Source organism: Sapajus apella, unplaced genomic scaffold (genome assembly GCF_009761245.1).
Source record: "Sapajus apella isolate SASKATOON/1434 unplaced genomic scaffold, GSC_monkey_1.0 scaffold49, whole genome shotgun sequence".
Taxonomy (NCBI): domain Eukaryota; kingdom Metazoa; phylum Chordata; class Mammalia; order Primates; family Cebidae; genus Sapajus; species Sapajus apella.
In genome coordinates this window covers 862,828-882,525 of record NW_022436989.1, presented here as the reverse complement: position 1 = coordinate 882,525, position 19,698 = coordinate 862,828, and the positions used below count along the sequence as shown (strand labels likewise).

At 48.8% G+C, this 19,698-nt stretch overlaps 1 protein-coding gene across 6 annotated transcripts in view; it reads right to left on the bottom strand.

The window, feature by feature from the left end:
• Positions 1-345: 345 nt before the first annotated feature.
• The window catches only part of ZNF496 (zinc finger protein 496), a 39,486-nt gene continuing 20,133 nt past the window's right edge, over positions 346-19,698 (bottom strand). For 3 of the 6 annotated variants that reach the window (XM_032242074.1, XM_032242073.1, XM_032242075.1), the window contains exons 5-9: positions 16,175-16,307; positions 15,536-15,643; positions 14,323-14,436; positions 13,816-13,908; positions 4,212-6,838 (exon numbers count right to left, since the gene is read on the bottom strand). In XM_032242074.1, coding sequence (XP_032097965.1) covers positions 6,060-6,838; positions 13,816-13,908; positions 14,323-14,436; positions 15,536-15,643; positions 16,175-16,307 — 1,227 coding nt within the window. In that variant the 3' untranslated portion in view covers positions 4,212-6,059. Of the gene's footprint in view, positions 2,438-4,211; positions 6,839-13,654; positions 13,909-14,322; positions 14,437-15,535; positions 15,644-16,174; positions 16,308-19,698 lie in introns of those variants that run through there. The other 3 variants (XR_004257883.1, XM_032242076.1, XM_032242077.1) reach the window with 3 other exon arrangements.

Here is a 19,698-nt window from a genome sequence, read left to right as displayed (position 1 = left end):
TCCCAGCACCTGAACATGCTGGTTTCCAAGCACCCACTTGGAAGGAAGTTCTGTTTTGGGAGGGCGGAAGTGATGGGGTGCAGCTCTGTCCAATACACATCAAACTCTCATTTTGCAGGACCAGTTTGTCTGAGACACAGTCAAAGAGGTCTCTGCCCTTGGTGGTCAACAGCAGAGAGAGTGGTGAGAAAGGAATGCACTGGAAATCACCTGACCTCTTCTTCTCAACTGTAATGCAGGTCTGCACTTACCATCTCTGAGCCCCAACACTGCACACCTGGCTGTTACTGAATCTAACTGGCATCCACTCATCCAGCGCAGTCAGGCCAAATATCCACACTGAGATTTATGTCAGGAGAAAGGAAGGTGTTTATTTGCAGGATGCCAAGCAAGGAGAATCAGGCAGCTCACACTGAGTATCTGTCTTCCACAGTGCCTTGCAAGTAAGGGTTTTTAAAGGCGAGGTGGCTGGTGCAAAGGTAATGAGTTACCTGGACTGCTCAGTCAGTTACACATCAAATGCCTTGTTCTACTCATCCCCCGCTTCTCACTACTGCATTTGACTAGTCATTTAAAAAAGAAAAGAAAAAAAAGGAGAAACATAAAGGCAGGGGTAAATTTTAGGCAAGCAGAAATTACAGGCAAATTCGTGAATCAATACATTGAAATGATATCTTGGTTTAGCCTCAAAAGGGCACAATACTTTGAAGTGGAGGCTTACAGGTAATAGGTGGAATTCACAGATTTTCTGATTTGTAATAGGTTACAGAAGAGCAGCTTGGTTTAAAATTCGTGACCAGCAGAAGAGAATGTCAGATCTGGCCCTTGGGAATGACTTCCTCCAGGCCCGTGAGGAGGAAATTTAAGACAACACCGGTCAGAGTTTAGTCCTCAGGCCTCCTTACCTTATCTGAGGTTTCTGTGCCAGTGAATCCTTGCCCAGCAAGGAGCATGCCTTTGATATGCAAACTAGCCCATCCAGACCCAAACCTCCAGCATCTGACCTGACACCCTGGGAGGCAATGTTCCTCTCTGCCTTAAGCATCCCAGAGGCCGGTGCCAGGCAATTAGGAACCATCTCTGTAACCCAAAGCCCACAGAAATTTTCCATACTAATCAATCCTAAACTATTCACTTTGCCCTGCCTTGACTCTGTCCAAGGAAACCCCAAAAAGACAGTGGCCCAAACCTCCTCCTTGCTTGTGTCTTCTGCCTCCTGCCACCTGGTGTCTTTCCTGTGTGGCCCTATATGGCCTGCTGGGCCTCCTGTCTCTAGGACCTGTAAGCAGAATAAACTTTGTCTTTTCCTAAGACTCTCCTTTGTCTTCTCTTGTGGCTACACTTGACTGATCACATAAAAAAAGTACAAAACAGCAGGTATCCAACCTCACTATGTTTTGACAAGGTGTAGCAAAACCAGTAAAATGGGCCAGGATAGATGCAAACAGCAAGGCATTTTTTTAAAGCAGGTGATGGGGAAAGGGTGGTTCTCCTGCCAGTTGGTTGTATGATTAGAAGACAGCCCTTTGTCATGGTTATCAGCCTGCCTGTGATATTCTTGGCTGTGGCCAAGATGTGTGAGGTAATCCCACTTGCATGTATTCCTGAGGAATCTGCTTTCCCATACGTTCTTAAGAATTTTGCATATGCTCACAGGGAATTTCTATGGCTTCTCTGTACTTTGGTGATTATATGTACATTAATCAGGGTGACCTGGTTATAGGCTATGGTTTCAAGAGAAGATAAAGTTCCCAAATGGTATTTGACGGGCAAAACAGGTATAAATGGGCCCCATAGGCTTTGCCCTTGATGAGCTCCTGATCCCTCCCGACCCTCCCCTAGATGCTGGGCTACTGAAATTCTGCTGGCTGCCCTCTATATGGGTCTGGGCTGCTGGAAGTACCTGGTCTTCCAGTGGTGCTCTCAACAGTCCTTTTCCTGTGGCCAGTATGCCCTAAGCAAGTTTTCCAACCTCTAGCCTTGTTGCATGAAATAGTAGTGGGCACTGACCGTCACTTTTAAGACCAAACAGTATCAGTGTTTGTTGTTAATACTGTTTCTGGAGGCTGGGTGTGGTGGCTCACAGTTATAGTCCCAGCACTTTGGGAGGCCGTGGTGGGAGGAACTCAGAAGTTTAGGACCAGCCTGCACAAAATAGTTGACCCCCGACTCTTAGGAAAAAAAAATGAGCTTGTTTGAGGAAATTTCTGAAGTGCTATAATCATCACTGAACCGCCCACATAACTCTGCTAGCAGAAGTACTTGTGTCTGGTCCAAACTCTGCTTTTGGCAGAGGAAGGGAAACCATCTCACAGAAGAGTCACTTGGACAAGATCTCTGCCTTCTCTTTCCTTTGTGCCACAGTATGATTTAGGACTGATAGGGACCTCCCACCAGTGGCCTCGTCTTTTATTTGTTTCTTCTTCTGAGGCAAGAGCTGGGGAGATAGACAAAACGGAAAAATGGCTAACGTTAGGTTAAAGTTGTGGTGTGACCAGGAGTACAATCTACCCCGTGTATGAAACACAGTTATTTATTCCTTCTTTTGGGGAGCGGCCAGATCAGGTGACCAGAACTATCTACAGCCTGCAGGTCCTAGAAAACATCAGATTTTCACCTTTTGGCTGTGATTCACATTTTACCTTTTTTTGAGGTGGGGTCTTGCTCTGTTGCTCAGGCTGGAGTACAGTGGTGCTCCACCATTCACGGCAATCTCTGCCTCCAAGTTCAAGGGATCTTCCCCCACCTCAGCCTCCCAAGTAGCTACAGGAATGTGCCACTACAGCAGGCTAATTTTTCTTTTTTTTTTTTTTCCAACAGATGGGGTCTCACTATGTTGCTCAGGCTGGTCTCAAACTCCTGAGCTCGAGCAATCCTCGTCTTGGCCTCCCAAACTGTTGGGATTACAGGAATGAGCCACCATGCCTGGCCACCTTTTACTTTTTAAATGAAAAGCCTAACACGAATACTGATTCAGCGAGTGAGTTTTTATTATGCACCTGTGGGTTTGTGGCAATGCCAAGGGATCAGAGGAACGAAGAGGGAGGATGTTGCTCAGATGGGGTCTCAACCTCCAGAGCAAGGTGGAGACATAGCTCCAGACAGCTGCCCAGCCCCTGGGGTGGGAGGGAAGAACTGAGGGGCAGCTGTTCTCAGCTGAGGCTGAAAGTATGAGGGGCCAAAAGGGAGACAAAGATCACTTGGGTGCAGCCCCCTACACCACTGTGGTGGAAGGTGTTGGTTGGGCTGGAGGGTTGTCAGACCTCTCCTCAGAGCAGGTAACCCCTAGCTGCTCCTGCTGCACGGGATAAACCTGGGATAAAATGTTCAGCTACATTTCCCAAGGGGATTTCCAAATCCAGAGGCAATGTGGCCTGCCCTTTCCTGAGATGCCTTGGCTGGCTCTGGATGGGTGGTAGGAACTCAGGAGACAGCCTCCCTGTAGTTTCTAGTTCCCTCATACTCCCTTCGTCACTTTCTTGTTCATGATGTGGTTTTACACATAAAACACACGGGTAGGTAGAACAATGTTCCTCTATGAGTCAGAGGTCTGAAGCAGGAAGGTGAATAACCTTCCCAAGGCCTCGGAGCTACTGAGAGAATCCTCAGGAGACGCAGGATCACACAGGTAGGTGGGGTAAATGTGAACCCACAGAGCCTGGCTTCCACTTGGAATTTTCCCCTCCCTTGGCCTTAAAAAATCCAATTTCTCCCTTGTCCAAATAGGTTGATACAAGAGACAAACTATTTAGAAACTATAAGCCTCAACAGCTTATTTCTTGTCCAAAGTATAACCAAATGGTTTTATTGCATTTACTGTTCCTGTGCATCTACACAGAATAGTAGTTATGGTTATAGAATCTTGTCATGAGTTTGGGGCTGAGGCTTTTTGATTATTTTTGAGTCAGGTCTCATTCCGTCACCCAGGTTGTTGTGCAGTGGTGTGATCTCGGATTACTGCAACCTCTGCCTCCCAGACTGAAGCAATCCTCCCACCTCAGCCTCCACAGTAGCTGGGACTGCATATGTGTACCACCGCACCCAGCTGATTTTTTGTGTTTTTGGTAGAGATGGGATTTTGCCATGTCGCCCAGGCTAGTGTCAAACTGAGCTAGGCGATCCACCCACCTTGGCTTCCCAAAGTGCTGGGATTACAGGCCTCTGTGCCTGGCCCAGAGGCTTCTTGATGTGAAAATTACGTGACAAGGAGCACCAGGAGCTTTGCCTGGCTTATTGCCTGTTGGTAGGATCTGACATATAGAGTACAAAATACTCGTCTGGTCTCACTTGCAGTTTAAATCACTGCCACACTACAGGCTTGATGCCCTCTCATGCTGACCCTAGCCAACATAATCAGTTTTTCAGGAATACCATGTTTTAAATTGCTTGAGGTTTCACTACCTACTGTCACCCTCAGTCCAGAACCCCAGGTGAAGACAAAGCTCCAGCTGGCCTGCCCGGCCCCAATCAGGAGGCAGGGAGGGAGGGGAATTTGTCAGCCTTTAAGGCTACTGAGTAAGATTCTTCCATGCAGAGGACACCTGTGCTGAATGCAAACACCTGGGTCTGAACTCTGCCTTCGATGGAACTGTGAGCAAGCTCGCTCGATTGTATTGACTCATCTGTGAAGTAGGAATGACAGCATACCTCACGTTTTACCTGGAGTCGTGGGCTGAATTCTGTCCCTTTCAAATTCCAATGTTGAAGTCCCAATCTCTAGTACCTCAGAATGTGACCTTACTGGTGAACAGTTGCTGCGGCCATAGATGAGGTTATACTGGAGTTGGTGGGATGGGTTCTAATCCGATATGACCGGTGTCGCACACAGCAAGAGTGCCATGTGGAGATGAAGGCAGACTGTGACACTTCCACACGCCAAGGAATGGCAACTGCCAGCAAAAGCACGAAGCCACCTCTCCCTCACAGCCCTTGGAAGGCGCCAGCTCCGAGGACAGCGTCATCTTGGACTTGCAGCTCCCGGAACTGTGAGGGGATCCATTCCTGTTCTAAACCAGCCAGTGTTAAAACATACCTAGAAAACTGACACCAGCAGTCCAAGCTGATGTATACGTAAAGTGTGATGCCAGGGAAGGTTCTGTTCTGGAGCTTGGCTCACCCAGACAGAACCCCTCACCGGGGGCTGAGCTCCACATTCTTAGGCAGTACAGACTGGAAGAAAGGACTTAAGTGCCTTTTAAATGATGATGTCTCAGCTTCCAACCCACAGGCATTTGCCAAGCATCTTTAGGGTACAAAGACATCTTGGGGTACGTGTGTAACACAAATTAAAACGTAAGCTTTGTTTTTGGTATGCTCCAGATCACTAGTAACTGGCCCCCGGGACAAATTAAAAGGTATGATGACTGTGAACTCAAGAAGGAGCTCTGCAGACCCCTGCCTCAGACTCCAAGCCCGAAAGGGCTGTCTGATCATCTTGGATCTGCGGGGTGCTCCTGCCCACCTGATGGCCACAAACCTGGGGCTCAGACATGACATGTCTGGCTCAGACAGGAGGGAGGTGTACTCTCTATGCCTGGCCCTGCTCCCCACTAAGCCCATCATTCCCACACTGCCTTCTTGCTTCCTCCAGTCCAACACCCTCCAGCAGCTTCTGAGTGGAAGTGCAGGCACCCTGGAGCTTCAGCAGCAGATCCCAGCATTCAGACAGGGAAGGGAGGGAGGGAGGATACTGAGGTTTGGTTGGTGACCAGGGCGCGGCCCCGATGGGGGAGCCCAGTTTGACTCCCCGAGCTTAGGGAGCATGGGGCAAGGGTCTCTAAGACACAGAACACCTGGCATGTCCAACCTGGTGGTGGCACATCCCCATTTTTTGGCACAGCAGAAAGAGAACACTCACTTTCCCACTCTCTCATTACCTGGGGGAGGGAGAGTGCTACCATGGCACCACCTGAACGCTGGACACTACCTGAGAGCAAAGGACAGGAAGAGGGAAGTGTGCTCTCTATGCTGGGGAAGGTGCGTCCTGGGTGGGGGTGCTGATCAGTACCAATGTGAGTGTGCAGCACCGCCCAGGGTGAGGCCGCACCAGGCGGGCAGGCTCAATAGGAGTTCAGAGCCTGCTTGGAACGGCGCTTCATGTGCAGGCGCTCGTGGCGCAGGAGGTCATAGTTCTGCGTGAAGCTCTTGACGCAGTACCGACACTGAAAGGGTCGGGCTTTGTCCTTCAGGTGGAAGTGGCTGCGGTGCCGAGCCAGGTGGTCGTGCCGCTGGAAGGCCTTCCCACAGTCACAGCACTGGAAGCTCAGCTTGGCCTTGCCATTTTCCAGCGGGTCGTTGGGACCCTCGCCCACGTCCTCGGACGCCTCCTGCTCTCTCTTCTTCACCGGCTGGAGTCTGTCCGGCTGCAGGTGTATCCGCCGGTGGGAGAGCAGGTGGGAGTTGAGGCGGAAGCTCTTCCCGCAGGCACCACACCGGTAAGGCTTCTGGGCCTCGTGGCTCTCCAGGTGCCCGTCCAGGTCCTCGCTGTCACTGAACAGCTCCCCGCACACCGAGCACTCGTGCGGTTTCTCCTGCTCCCTGCGGCTCCTCAGGTGCCGGATGAAGTTGACCCTCCAGCGAAAGATTTTCCCACAGTTTGGACACACGTAGGACTTCTTGGAGCTCTGCACCTCGCCCCCGGCCTCAGCGCTGCTCCGGTGGGAGGTGGGGAGGCTGTGCTGCTTCTCTGTGGGGCTCCTCGGCTCTTCTGTGCGGCTCCTCCGCTCTTCTGTGCAGTACGGGCCGTGCTGGGAGTCTTCGTCCCCAGAGCTAGAGAGAACGATCTCGATGGTCACTTCTTGGTCCAGGCTGTTCTCTAGAGATCGCGGGTTGCCGCCAGCTACAGGAAGGCAACATGCAGGTCAGTGGTGCTGTGCAGGCCACATCCCAGCCCCTGCGCTGGAAGCCTCAGCTTGGAGCTTGCAAACCCACATTTTTACAATGTTCCTTGGTGATGGGGGTGGCCCGGCCAGCCCTGCAGGGGCCACCGGTGTAGCCTGTGAGGAAATCTTCAGCATGGGCCACGCTGTGTCCAGAGCATGCTGAGTGCCTTTTTCCCTGCTCGCCCTCTTCCCAGCCATTTTCCCTTACCTGCCACACCCAACCCTTTTGTTCTCTAACCACCAAGACCACCCCATCCCCCAAGCTCTTGGAGTCTCTATCCGTGTAAAGCCTGAGCATTTACAGATCTCTTACTTAACGAGGCATGGGGGACAACTCTATCAGGATAGTGGGGACCTGGGAGACAGGAAGACTCTGCACCCTACACATGCAGTTCCAGGAAGGTGCTGATGTCCTGTGCTGGCACTTGCATGCTCCAGGGACTGCCAAACTTCTGACACGCACAGCCCTAGATGCCCCTGGACGCAAGCTGATGACCTACTGGTTGCTGCATCTACACATAAACTAAGATGATCTGTCCCAGGAAGGAGGGCTGAAGTGCTACTCAGCCTTGCTAGGCTGCTCAACAGTCCCAGACTGCCCAGGGTCCAGCTTCTCCCTCTCAGTAGCACTGCATTTCTGAGGCCACAGGTGGCTATGGGTAAACATGCTCTGGACTTCCTAACCTAGACTGAAGCTGGCCCAATGTATCCTGAGTCTATGATGTTGAGAAGGGAGAACCATAGGGAGGGGCTGGGTGGGCAGCGCAGAGCCCGGCCTAAGGTCCTGGCCTACAGAGCAGAGCCCATCATACAGGTGGCCTGTGTCCTCACTTCTACGAAATGTGGAACACAAATCTAGAGGTCAGGGGTAGTGGTGCCAGGACCTCCTAGATATTAGCAGGAATGTTGTTGGTCTGGGCTTCATGGCTGTGGGGAGGAGGGCCCTGGCGGGTCAGAGAAGCTCAGGACAGGAGAAGCTGGACAAACAGACGCAGGGCAGAAGACACAGAGACTAGGGAGAGCAGAGAGATGATGAGCAGTAGTGGAAGCAGTGGGGCCATTTGTCAAATCAGTCACAAGGGAGTCAGGGGAATGTGAGTCTGGGAGTGGGTACCGAGTCTGCCAAGAACCCACGTACTATAGGAGGGAAAGCACCAGATGACAGAGACGTGTGTGTGTGTGTGTGTGTGTGTGCGTGTGTGTGTAAAAATTTTATTGTAGAGATGGGGTCGTACTATGTCGCCCAGATAGCAGAGACTGTGTGTGTGTGTGTGTGTGTGTGTGTGTGTGTGTGTGTGTGTGTTTTAAAAAATTTTATTGTAGAGATGGGGTCGTACAATGTTGCCCAGATAACAAAGACTCTGTGTTTGTGTGTGTTTAAAAAATTTTTTGTAGAGATGGGGTCATACTATGTTGCCCAGGCTGGTTTCAAACTCCTGGGCTCAAGTGATCCACCCATCTCAGACAATCCACCTGCCTCAGTCTCCCAAAGTGCTGGGACTACAGGTATGAGCCATCACACCTAGCCCTGACCTGCTAGATTTAAGACTTGCTTGGGACCTATTACCCTTGGATTTCTCTCTTCTAGAATGAGAACGGTCTATCCTATGCTTTTCTCACAGTTGTATTTTGGAAGCAGAAAACATCTGGTTTCACAGGTTCATAGCGAGAAAGGATTTTGCCTCAGGATGAATCATACTTTGAGTCTCACCCATACCCAATTGAGATGTTGATATTTAGATAATATTTTGGACTTACAGTTGATGCTGAAATAGATTGAGAATTTGGGGGCTGCTGGGATGAGGTGAATGGATTTTGCATGTGGGAAGGACATGAATTTTGAAGGTTCCGAGGGTGAGGTCTTACAGGATGAATTGTGTTCTCCCAAAATTTCCCATTGAAGTCTTAACCCTAAGGACCTCAGAATGTGACTGTATTTGAAGACAGGCTATTTCAAGAAGTAATTAAGTCAACATGAGGACATATGGGAGGGTTGGCTCCACACAGTCCAATGTGACTGGTGTTCTAATAAGAGAAGATCAAGACAGGACAAATATAGAGCTTAGACCACATGAGTACACAGCAAGGCGGTGGCCATCTCCAAGCCAAGGAGAGAGGCCTCAGAAGAAACCAACTCTGCTGACACCTTCATCTTCTATTAGCTGCCTCCAAAATAGTGAGAAAATAAAATCCTGTTATTTGAGCCACCCAGTCTGTCGTACTTGTTACGAAAGGCCTAACAGTAATACAGCACATAGCAGACAACATCACCTCAAGTCAGCTAAAATGACCAAAATTCCATGCATAATTTCTACAAAAGGGGAAATAAATCAAGGATAGTCTTATTATGTACTATCAACACAATATGAAGAAAATTCCTTGAAGACAGAAAGTAGATGAGACTGCTAGAAGCCTGCCCAAAATACCAGAGAATAAGCACCATCAGAGTTCTCAGTTCAGCAATAAAAACAAAATGATGTGTGTGTGTGTATGTGTGTGTGTGTGTGTGTGTTTAAGATGGTGATGGTTGGGCGTAGGGCTGTGGTGGCCCCACAGGGTCGTGGGGTATCCCTTATGCTGTGTTGAGGTACAAGATCCAAGAGGTAAAGAGACAGGACACTGAAGAACTGGTGAAGAGCATCTGGACTTGGGGGGTCACACCACCTGAGTGGAGATCAGCGGCGGTCCCCCAATGCCCCAGAGCATCTGTATTTATTAAGTACAAGCAGGGGGCAGGGTCGTGAGTGAGGTCATCATCTATAGGCTTAGTGATAGGGCATATATATAATCACATGAGTCATAAGCGAAGGGACCACCCCATTATGTCACCTGGGCAGAGAGGTGGGCCGTGTGCAGCAGGGGGCCGTGCCATGTACAGTAGTAGAGGGTCATTTACAGAAAAGGGGTCCACCCCCATTAGGTCACCAAGGCAAGGAGGTGGGCTGTGTGCAACAGGTGTGCGCAACACTTCTTATCTGGGGGCTGGAGACTTCAAAGGCTTTCTAATAGAAAGATACTGTAAGCTTAATGCAGTGGGAGCTGACAGACTTGTGCTCTTAAGATATTTATGGGAGGATGATTTGAGCTAGCCCAGAAGCAGAAAAGACTGACAGGGTGTACAGCTGCTGTGACTGACTGGTCACACCAGAGGGGTTCTTCTCCCTTGGTTACTTCCAGGATCTCAGGCCTGAGGCTTACTTTCCACAGGAACTGGATGCAAGGTGCTACAACTCCTTTATCAGGAGGAGAGGCACTTGCTCCAAGCTTGCGATACAGCGTATGCCCTTTCAGACAGGGACGCCACCGCCTGGATCTTTGGTTTTCATCCTGATCTGGCTGTTTTCCCATGTACTGCTTCTGTTCTGTGACTGGTCTAGGCATTCCTCCTACTACAAACTACTATAAGACTATATAGAAGGATTATATAAATCAGCACTAAATGTGTCAGTACAGCTCCAACTACAATACCTATATGATTATATAGAAAGATTATATAGAACTAAATATGCTAGATATATGTGAGCAGTAAGTTACACTTCAAGCACTAATTCTATAAACTAATATATGATTATATATGCAGGATTATATAAAGGAAACAGCTGAGCAATGACACTATAAACTAAGATATTCTTCAGGCACTAGTTGTGCCTGGGGTCTGGACAGTTCTCCTTCCTCGGTGCACATGGGGGGAGTGTTACCCACAGGTGGGGGGTGTTGTCCCCGAATTAGCTATCAGGATAAGGTTAGGGAAGACAGAAAAGAGCTATTAGGCCAGGCGCGGTCGCTCACGCCTATAATCCCAGCACTGTGGGAGGTCGAGGTGGGTGGATCACCTGAAGTCAGGAGTTTGAGACCAGCCTGGCCAACATGGAACACTGTCTTTACTAAAAACACAAAAATTAGCCAGGCATGGTGGCGCATGCCTGTAATCCCAGCTACTCAGGAGGCTGAGGTAGGAGAATTGCTTGAACCCGGGAAGTGGAGGTCACAGTGAGCCAAGATGGCACCACTGTACTCTAGCCTGGGTGACAAAGAGATTCTGCCTGGAAAAAAAAAAAAGAGCTATTGGTCTAAGTGCCAATTTATGCATTAAACCATTTAATCCTTAACAATAACTCTACAAGGCAGCCATAACTATTATCTCTGTTTTACAAATCAAAAATTTAAGACAGAGAAGTGAAATTGCCCAAGGTTTCAGCAGAATTGAGCCCAATGGAGATGGGGACCAGGGCTTGTGGCCACACAGCAAGCAAACGGCCAGGCTGCTGCAAATGTTTGTTGCAGACAGAGTGGCAGAGGCATCCAGCATGCAGGTAAGTCCGTGACTGACACCTTAACAAGGATGTTCTGTGGGCCAGGAATGAAGGACTTCCTGTGAGCTGAGGGGGTTGAGGGGAAAAGCAGGGAAGGCTAAGAAGCTAGATGTGAAAAACCAAAACGATAAACGAATTATTAAAAACTATTGTATATTCTTGTAAAGTTAGAATGGAGAAGATTTCTTAAGCAAGACATAAAACCAAAAAGATGACAAATAAGTTTATCTACATTTAAAAACTGTAAGAAAACATGCCAGGCATGATGGCACACGCCTACAGTCTCCCCAGCTACTTGGGAAGCCAAAGCAGGAAGATTGCTTGAGCCCAAGAGTTCAAGACCAGCCTGGGTAACATAAAGAGACCCCATCTTTAAAAAAACAAAACATTTACATGTTGCAAGACACATAAAGTTTAGGGAAATGGAAGAACTATGTATAAATACAGCAGAGGCAAGGGATTCAGACCCATTATTTTCAGTTTCTAAGAATCCACAGAAAAAGCAAACTGTGGTTGAGTAATGTGGAGTAAAAGGCATGGGTCTGAAGCCTGACAGCCTGAGTTCAAATCTTTTAAGGAGTCTCACTCCGTCACCCACCCTGGAGTGCAGTGATGCAATCTGCGATCTCAGCTCATTGCAACCTCCGACTGCTAAGTTCAAGCAATTCTCCCTGCCTCTGCCTCCTGAGAAACTGGGATTATAGGCGCCCACCACCACACCTGGCTAACTTTTGTATTTTTTAGTAGAGTTGAGATTTCATCATGTTGGCTAGGCTGGTCTTGAACTCCTGACCTTAGGCAAGCTGCTCGCCTAAGCCTCCCAATGTGCTGGCATTACAGGCGTAAACCACCACGCCCAGCCATTTGTTTCTTTTTCTTTTTTTTTTTGAGACAGTCTCACTCTGTCGCTGAGGCTAGAGTGCAGTGTTATGATCTCTTGCATATGCAGAGATCTCTGTTATGCAGCCTTGATCTCCTGGATTCAAGTGATTCTCCTGCCTGAGCCTCCTCAGTAGCTGGGACTACAGGTGTGTGCCACTGTGTCTGGCTAATTTTTGTATTTTTGGTAGAGACAGGGTTTTGCCATGTTGGCCAGGCTGGTCTCAAACTCCTAACCTCAGGTGATCTGCCCACATCGGCCTCCCTAAGTACTGGGATTACAGGCATGAGCCACTGTGCCGGCCTCAGTTCAAATCTTCACTCCACCATCTACAGCTTGTGAGCACTGAACTCTGGGCAAATGACTTCAGCTCTCGGGTGCCCCACCTTCAATACAGAGACATCATGGCACCCATCTCAGAAGGTGCCATGAAGATACAATGCGTGGTATCATGTAAATCACTGAATCCTGGTGCAATGTTTGTAACATTAAAAAAAAAAAACAAGTGTGAAAATAAATGAATAAGGATAAATGAATACTAACTAGGCAATTCACAGAGAGAACACAATAAACAAGAAGAGATATTCCACCTCAGTGGCAGATGCAGTAGCATTGTCTGATTGGCACAGACTGAACATGTGGGAGTGTCCTGCATGAGCATGGATATAGAGAAGCAGGTCTGTCACCAGCTATCTGGGCATCAGCTGGTGGGAAAAGCCTTTTAGGAAGGCGAGATGGCAGGAGCTAAAACAGTGCCTACTCTTTGAAATCCATCATCTCTCCGCCTTCTCAGGAGCAGCCCTTTGCTTCTGGCTGTTTCAGAGCAGTCTGTGTCAGAGTCCAGCAAGAGAAGAATGGTGTTGAAAACTCCTATGTGTAAATGAACACCCATCCACCTTCTAAAAGTATGTTAATGGGGCTGAGAGACATGTTATGGGCAGAAAGCAGCTGAAGAAGATTCAAAGTGCATCACAAACATCCAGCTTGCACCTGAACTCCAAGTGGGCCCCAAGTGAATGCATCACCCTTGGCATGCAGAGGTGGGCTTCTTGGAAAACCAGGAGTGGGCATTAATGCTTGTGGAGCAGGATCTCATCCTTTCAGATCTCCCACGCTAGAAAATCCCCTTTGTCCACGCATGAAAGGGGGCCAAGCACAAGATGCATGGAGCTGGGTCGAAATGGCACAAATCTTGCCTTCAAAAGCATCACAGGTAGAACAGATAATGTGTGTGAGTCAGTCTCCATCGCTGCAGAAAACTACAATGAGACATGGGTTCAGGTAAGAATTAGAGACTTGGGTTTGGTATTTAGAAGAACTTATAGGCTGGGCGCAGTGGCTCAGACCTGTAATCCTAGCACTTTGGGAGGCTGAGGCGGGTGGATCACGAGGTCAGGAGTTCAAACCAGCCTGACCAGCATAGTGAAACCCCCCTAGTCTCTACTAAAAAGAAACAAAAAAATTAGCCAGGCATGGTAGCACATGCCTGTAAATCAAGCTACTTGGGAGGCTGAGGTAGGAGAATTGCTTAAACCAGGGAGGCGGAGGTTGCAGCAAGCCAAGATATCACCCCTGCACTCCAGCTTGGGTGACAGAGTAAGACTGTCTCAAAAAAAAAAAAAAAAAAAAAAAGAAAGAAAGACGGCAGCATTTTAGCCTCTGCTTCTGGAGGTGGTGACCTTTACCAAGACGACTCAGTCTACACTGTGGCTATTTCTCTGAAAGCAGAAATGGAACATACACTTTCCAGGAGTCCCGTGAAGCTTCAGCACACCAGAAACCAGCTCTTTAATCCCAATTCCAAGATTCTGTGCCAGGATGCTGGCCATCCGTGCTGAGAGAAGAAAAACACTCACCACATCACCAACAGAACTACAGCAGCACCCTGCTTTGACACACCCTCCCCAGCCCCTGGGAAAGGCAAGGAGGGTGAGCCTGGGATTGAAAGTGAGCTGGGGAACAACCCCAGCAAAACAGAATGAGAACAAGCATCTAAGAACACCACAGCAGCGGTCAGTGGGGATCCTGAAGAGTTCAATTCCTAACTGTTCCATGCCCTCACCACTGCACATTTACACCACACACGCCACACCACACACATATACCACATATGTGCATGCACGCACACAGGCATTCAACACAACCATCCCCCATGCCACACATGCACATACACATGCCACACACCACAGACACACATGTGCACACACAGACACACAGGCCACCCCACACCTCCCTGACCCTTCTTTACCTGGACAGGTGCTTTGAGGTACTGCCATCTGCGGGCAGGCCTGGAACTCTGGCACCTGCAGCTCATCACGTTTTCTTCTTTCTTCTACCTGGAATGGCTGGAGACTTGGAGAGTCTTTCCAGAGGAGGAAATAGAAAAATTGATTTGTCTGGCACCTACAGCACTAACTAAGAGGGTGCTATCTGAATAGACGGCAGGCTATGAGGGTGGCCCTGGGCTCCCTCCTGGGGACCGGCAGGGGGTGGACACTCAGTGTTTGCTGAGTGAATGAACTTGAAGGCAAAATGTGCCAACTGCATGAACATGAGCTCTGAAGCTAGACAGAATCTACGCAGATCTGGGTTCTACTCCACCTACTCTGTGGCCAGAGACAGGTACCTCCCCCAGCCCACATTTATTTCCACTTTCTGCGGTGGGTTTTCCACAGTTATCACAACAGGCTCCTGCACACTCCACACAGCCTGCACAAACAGCTTGTGCAGAGCCTGTGGGGTAGACATGGGACAGGACTACCCATCCGTGCCATGCCAAGGCTCTGAACGCTTGTTCCAGGTGGGGATGATGCATCAAAACCCTGTCCGCTTCATGCCAGCTCCAGGTCCCAAAGGGAAGGAGGCGTAGGGCTGCTGATGATTCTGTGCAAAGCTATTTTCTCCTGAAGGAACAGATGCTTCGAAGCACCATGGCATGGAGGTCATGGGTGCAAGTGTTGGTGACACAGCCTGAAGGAGGGCTGGAAAATGCTGCTGACCCCCAGCACCTCCCCACACCTCAGTGTCCTCACAACACCCCTGTACCAAGCAGATGGAAGGACTGAACAGGTGAGGCATTTGAAAGGGCTGCGCTCAGTGCCCAGTTGAGAGGAGACACTTCCTCTGCAACCAGGCTTGTCATGAGTCTCTGACCTCACTCCTGGAGGGACCACTGTCTTATCAGCACAAACCAGATGTTACTTATAGGCAGAGGAGAAAGACATTCCTATTATTCCCCAGTCCTTGGCAGAGGGAGTACAATCCCAACGCCCGGCAAAGTTAAGATCCCCATTCTTTCTATGAAAAGTCAAAGACAAGGCAAGACATGCAAGACCCAGACAGAGTCTGGGGAAATCGAGAAGGTAATCTGGGGCTGCAGAGAAGCCAGGGAGTGGGCTCGCCTCTGCTGCCAGCAACGCTTCACCCTCCTCTGTGCCCTTAGTTCTGGAATCATTACTCACCCAAGTAGGAGACCTGGGGCACTTCTTTCCCCTGGAGATCCTGCAACTCTGGAACGCGTGGCTCATGCTCCTCTCCCTGGGAGAGATCTGGCTGGGCAGCTAGCTCATCTGTTCAGAGAAAAACGCAGGTGCATGTTTGTTAGTAATCTGCTCCTGCAGCAACCAGGACTGGTCCAGAAGAGAGAAGGTGGAGGGATGCCCAACGGGCGTGGCACCATCAGGGTGAAGTGAAAAGGCCAGAGCGGGCAGCACAGGGGCAGTGGGGGGAACACTCGGTGGGGGGAGCTATGGGCTTGAGTTGTCTCTCTGAGGCTTGCCATTGCAGACATAAAGGGACAAAAGGATAAGAGCAATGGAAGAGAAATGAACACACAGCACATGTTCTATTTGGTTCTGTGTGACAAATAGCCTGGTAAGCCTGATGTGGTGAGATGAGATGGCAGGTGATGGTCAACCAGACAAACTGCCTGTAGGGTTGCTCTGTGCAAATGACCTCCCATTAAGGTTGGGGGTGAACAGAGAGATCTGATGCAACCCCTGCTTCCCTGACCTTATGCGAGGAAGTTGGCTCTTACTCAAAGTGAGAACCCACCTGCCCAGTTCCCTGGTCTTGAGGTATTGGGGGAAGTTATGTCTTACTTGGAGGCATTGAGACCCCGCAATCCTCCCCAATGATGAACTCTCCGTAGAAGCCAGTCTGGGCAGGATCTAGAAGGGACCAATCCTCTTCAGAGAAGCATAAAATCATGTCCTTGAATGGAGAAACTCGGTTCTGAAACCACAGTAGAACAGGGATGCCTCAGTCCAGGGACAAGCTGGTATCTTAGTCCATTCAGGCTGTGATAACAAAATACCACAAGACGGGCAGCTTATACAAAACAGAAATCTGTTTTTCACAGTTCTGGAGGCTGGAAATCCAGATCCAAGCACCAGAAGGTTGGGTGTCTGGTGAGGGCCAACTTCTTGGTTCAAAGACAGGCATCTTTTGTCCTCACATGATGGAAAGGGCAAGGGAGTTCTCTGGGGCCTCTTTTATGAGGGCACTAATCCCATTTATGAGGGCTTTGCCCTTTTCACCTCATCATCTCCCCAAAAGGCTCCATTTCCTAATACCATCATCTGGGGATTACAATTTGAACACAAATTTTGGGGAGATATAAACACTCAAACCATAGCATTCTGCCCCTGGTTCCCCCTAGATTCATATCCTTTTGACATGCAAAACAAATTCATTTCATCCCAATAACCCCCAAAGTCTTAATTCATTCCAGCATCAACTCAAAGTCCGAAGTTCAACATCTCATCTAAATAACATCTAAATCAGTTATGGGTGAGACTCAAGGCACAATTCTACCTGAGACAAATTTCTCTCCAGTTGTGAACCTGTGAAACCAAACAAGTTATGTGCCTTCAAAATATAGTGGTGAGGCTGGGCACGGTGGCTCACATCTGTAATTCCAGCACTTTGGGAGGCCGAGGGCAGGCAGATCACCTGGGGTCAGGAGTTTGAGGCCAGCCTGGCCAAGATGGTGAAACCTCATCTCTACCAAAAATACAAAAATTAGCTGGGCGTGGTGGCGGGTGCCTGTAATCCCAGCTACTGCAGGACAATCACTTGAACCCCAGGAACCAGAGGTTGCAGTGAGCTGAGATTGCGCCACTGCACTCCAGCCTGGCCAATAGACGGAGACTCTGTCTCAAAAAAAAAAAAAAAAAAAAGCTGAGGATTTCAAATCTCTTTTCTTTTGGCGCCTCACCAGAATCACCCATAATAGTCTGTTCATGGGCAGGGTGCAATGGCTCATGCTTTTATCCCAGCACTCTGGGAGGCCAAGGCTGGCGGGTCACCTGAGATCAGGAGTTTGAGACCAGTGTAGCTAACGTGGCAAAATTCTGTCTCTGTTAAAAATATATAAATTAGCCAGTGTGGTGGAGCATGCTTGTAATTCCAGCTACTCAGGAGGCGGAAGCAGGAGACTCACTTGAGCCCAGGAGGCAGAGGCTGCAGTGAACAGAGATTGTGTCACTGCACTCCAGCCTGGGCGACAGAGCAGGACTCCATCTCAAAAAATAAAATAAAAAAATTGTCTGTTCAAGGCAAAACAGGGTTTTCTAGCTTGTACTTCCAATCCCTTCCTGCCTCTACCCATTACCTAATTCCCAAGATTCTTCCACGTTGTAGGTATTTGTTAGAGTAGCACCCCAAATTATTGGTGCCAATTTTCTGTCTTAATCCATTTGGGCTGCTATAACCGAATACTGCAGACTGGGGACTCGTAAACAGCAAATGTATGTCTTACAGTTCTGGAGGCCAGGAAGTCCCCATCTGATACCAGCATGGTCAGGTTCTGGTGAGGGCCCACTTTCTCGCTCCACAGATGGCCATCATTTCATTGTGTTCTCACATGGTGGAAGGGGCAGGGCCACTCTCTGAGGCCTCCTTGATAAAGGCACCAATCCATTGATGAGGGATTTGCCCTTCTAACCTGATCATCTCCCTAATGTCCGACCTCTTAATGCCAGCAACTTGGGGGCTAGCATTTCAACATGTGAAATTTGTGGAGAGGAGAACACAAAAACATTTAGACCACAGCATTAGGGAAGTGGGGATGGAAGCTGGGGCTGAAGGAAGAGCCCACAGCAACATGTACAGATAGGAGGAGGAGAAAGGAGACAGACTACCCCAGGTACAGGCTCCAGGGCACACACTGCTTTGTAATTTCTGCTCTTGGATCCACCTCACCCCTATCTTGTTAGGCAGAATCCAAATGGTAGCTGCCTCGCTGGGTGGCCACGGATGTGGAAAAACAGGCCTTCCTACTCAGTGCTGGGACAGCTGCACATCCTCTCCCATGGTGGGCTGCTGGGCAATGTCCATGAAGTTACCAACATGCTCAACCTTCAATGCAGAGATTCTAAAGTTTATTTTGCACATGTGCAACATGAAGTCTATAAAAGCTGCTTCACTGCAGCATTGATACAATAAACACTGAAAACCTTTACACACATCAACAAGATAGCTGATTAAGTAAGCTACAGAACACCTCACCAGGGATGATCCTACATGCATTAGAACGAATGAAGGCCTCTCTGTACCGAGAAGGAATTCTCTCCAAAGTGTGTTGTTGCTGGAAAACACCTGTGCGTAGCGGAATCCAGATTGCCACCAAGTGCAGGGTGTCTGGGAGGTCAGGTTAGCTGCTTCTGAAGAGGGACATGGACTCTGGGGTTAGGTGTGGCAGGGAGATATTTTTCATATACTTTGAATCATGGACCATGTGGATGTGTCAAAAAACTAATTTATATTTTTATCTTTATCTTCTTTTAGACAGGGTCTCGTGCTGTCGCCCAGGCTGGACTGCAGTGGCACAATCACAGCTCACTGCAGCCTCAATCTCCTGGGCTCAAGCAATCCTCCTGCTCAGCCTCCCAAGTAGCTGGGACTACATGTGTGAGCCACCATGTCTGGCTAATTTTTTATTTTTTGTAGAGACTGGGTCTTGCTGTTACCCAAGCTGGTCTCAAACTCCTGGGCTCAAGCACTTCTCCAACCTCAGCCTCCCACAGCGCTGGGATTACCAATTCGAGCCATGGTGTCTGGCCTAATTTTCATTTTTAAAATGATGGTATAGCCATATAATACTAGGGAATCAGGAAAATAAAGCAGTCCTTTAAATAATTGGAAAGGGCCGGGCGCGGTGGCTCAAGCCTGTAATCCCAGCACTTTGGGAGGCCGAGGCGGGTGGATCACGAGGTCAAGAGATCGAGACCATCCTGGTCAACATGGTGAAACCCCGTCTCTACTAAAAATAAAAAAAATTAGCTGGGCATGGTGGTGCGTGCCTGTAATCCCAATTACTCAGGAGGCTGAGGCAGGAGAATTGCCTGAACCCAGGAGGCAGAGGTTGTGGTGAGCCGAGATCGCGCCATTGCACTCCAGCCTGGGTAACATGAGTGAAACTCCGTCTCAAAAAAAAAAAAAAAATAATAATTGGAAAGGACCACAAAATAAAATTTTTGCAGAAAGAGGAAAAGTAACTCATACGACTTTTATATTACTAGTATCCATGTGAAAAGCAAAAAAGGAACAGAATAATTTTTAAAACATATCTTGCAACTGCCTACCTTTCTGGAAAACTACCAGTTACTGTCAGATGGTTTCC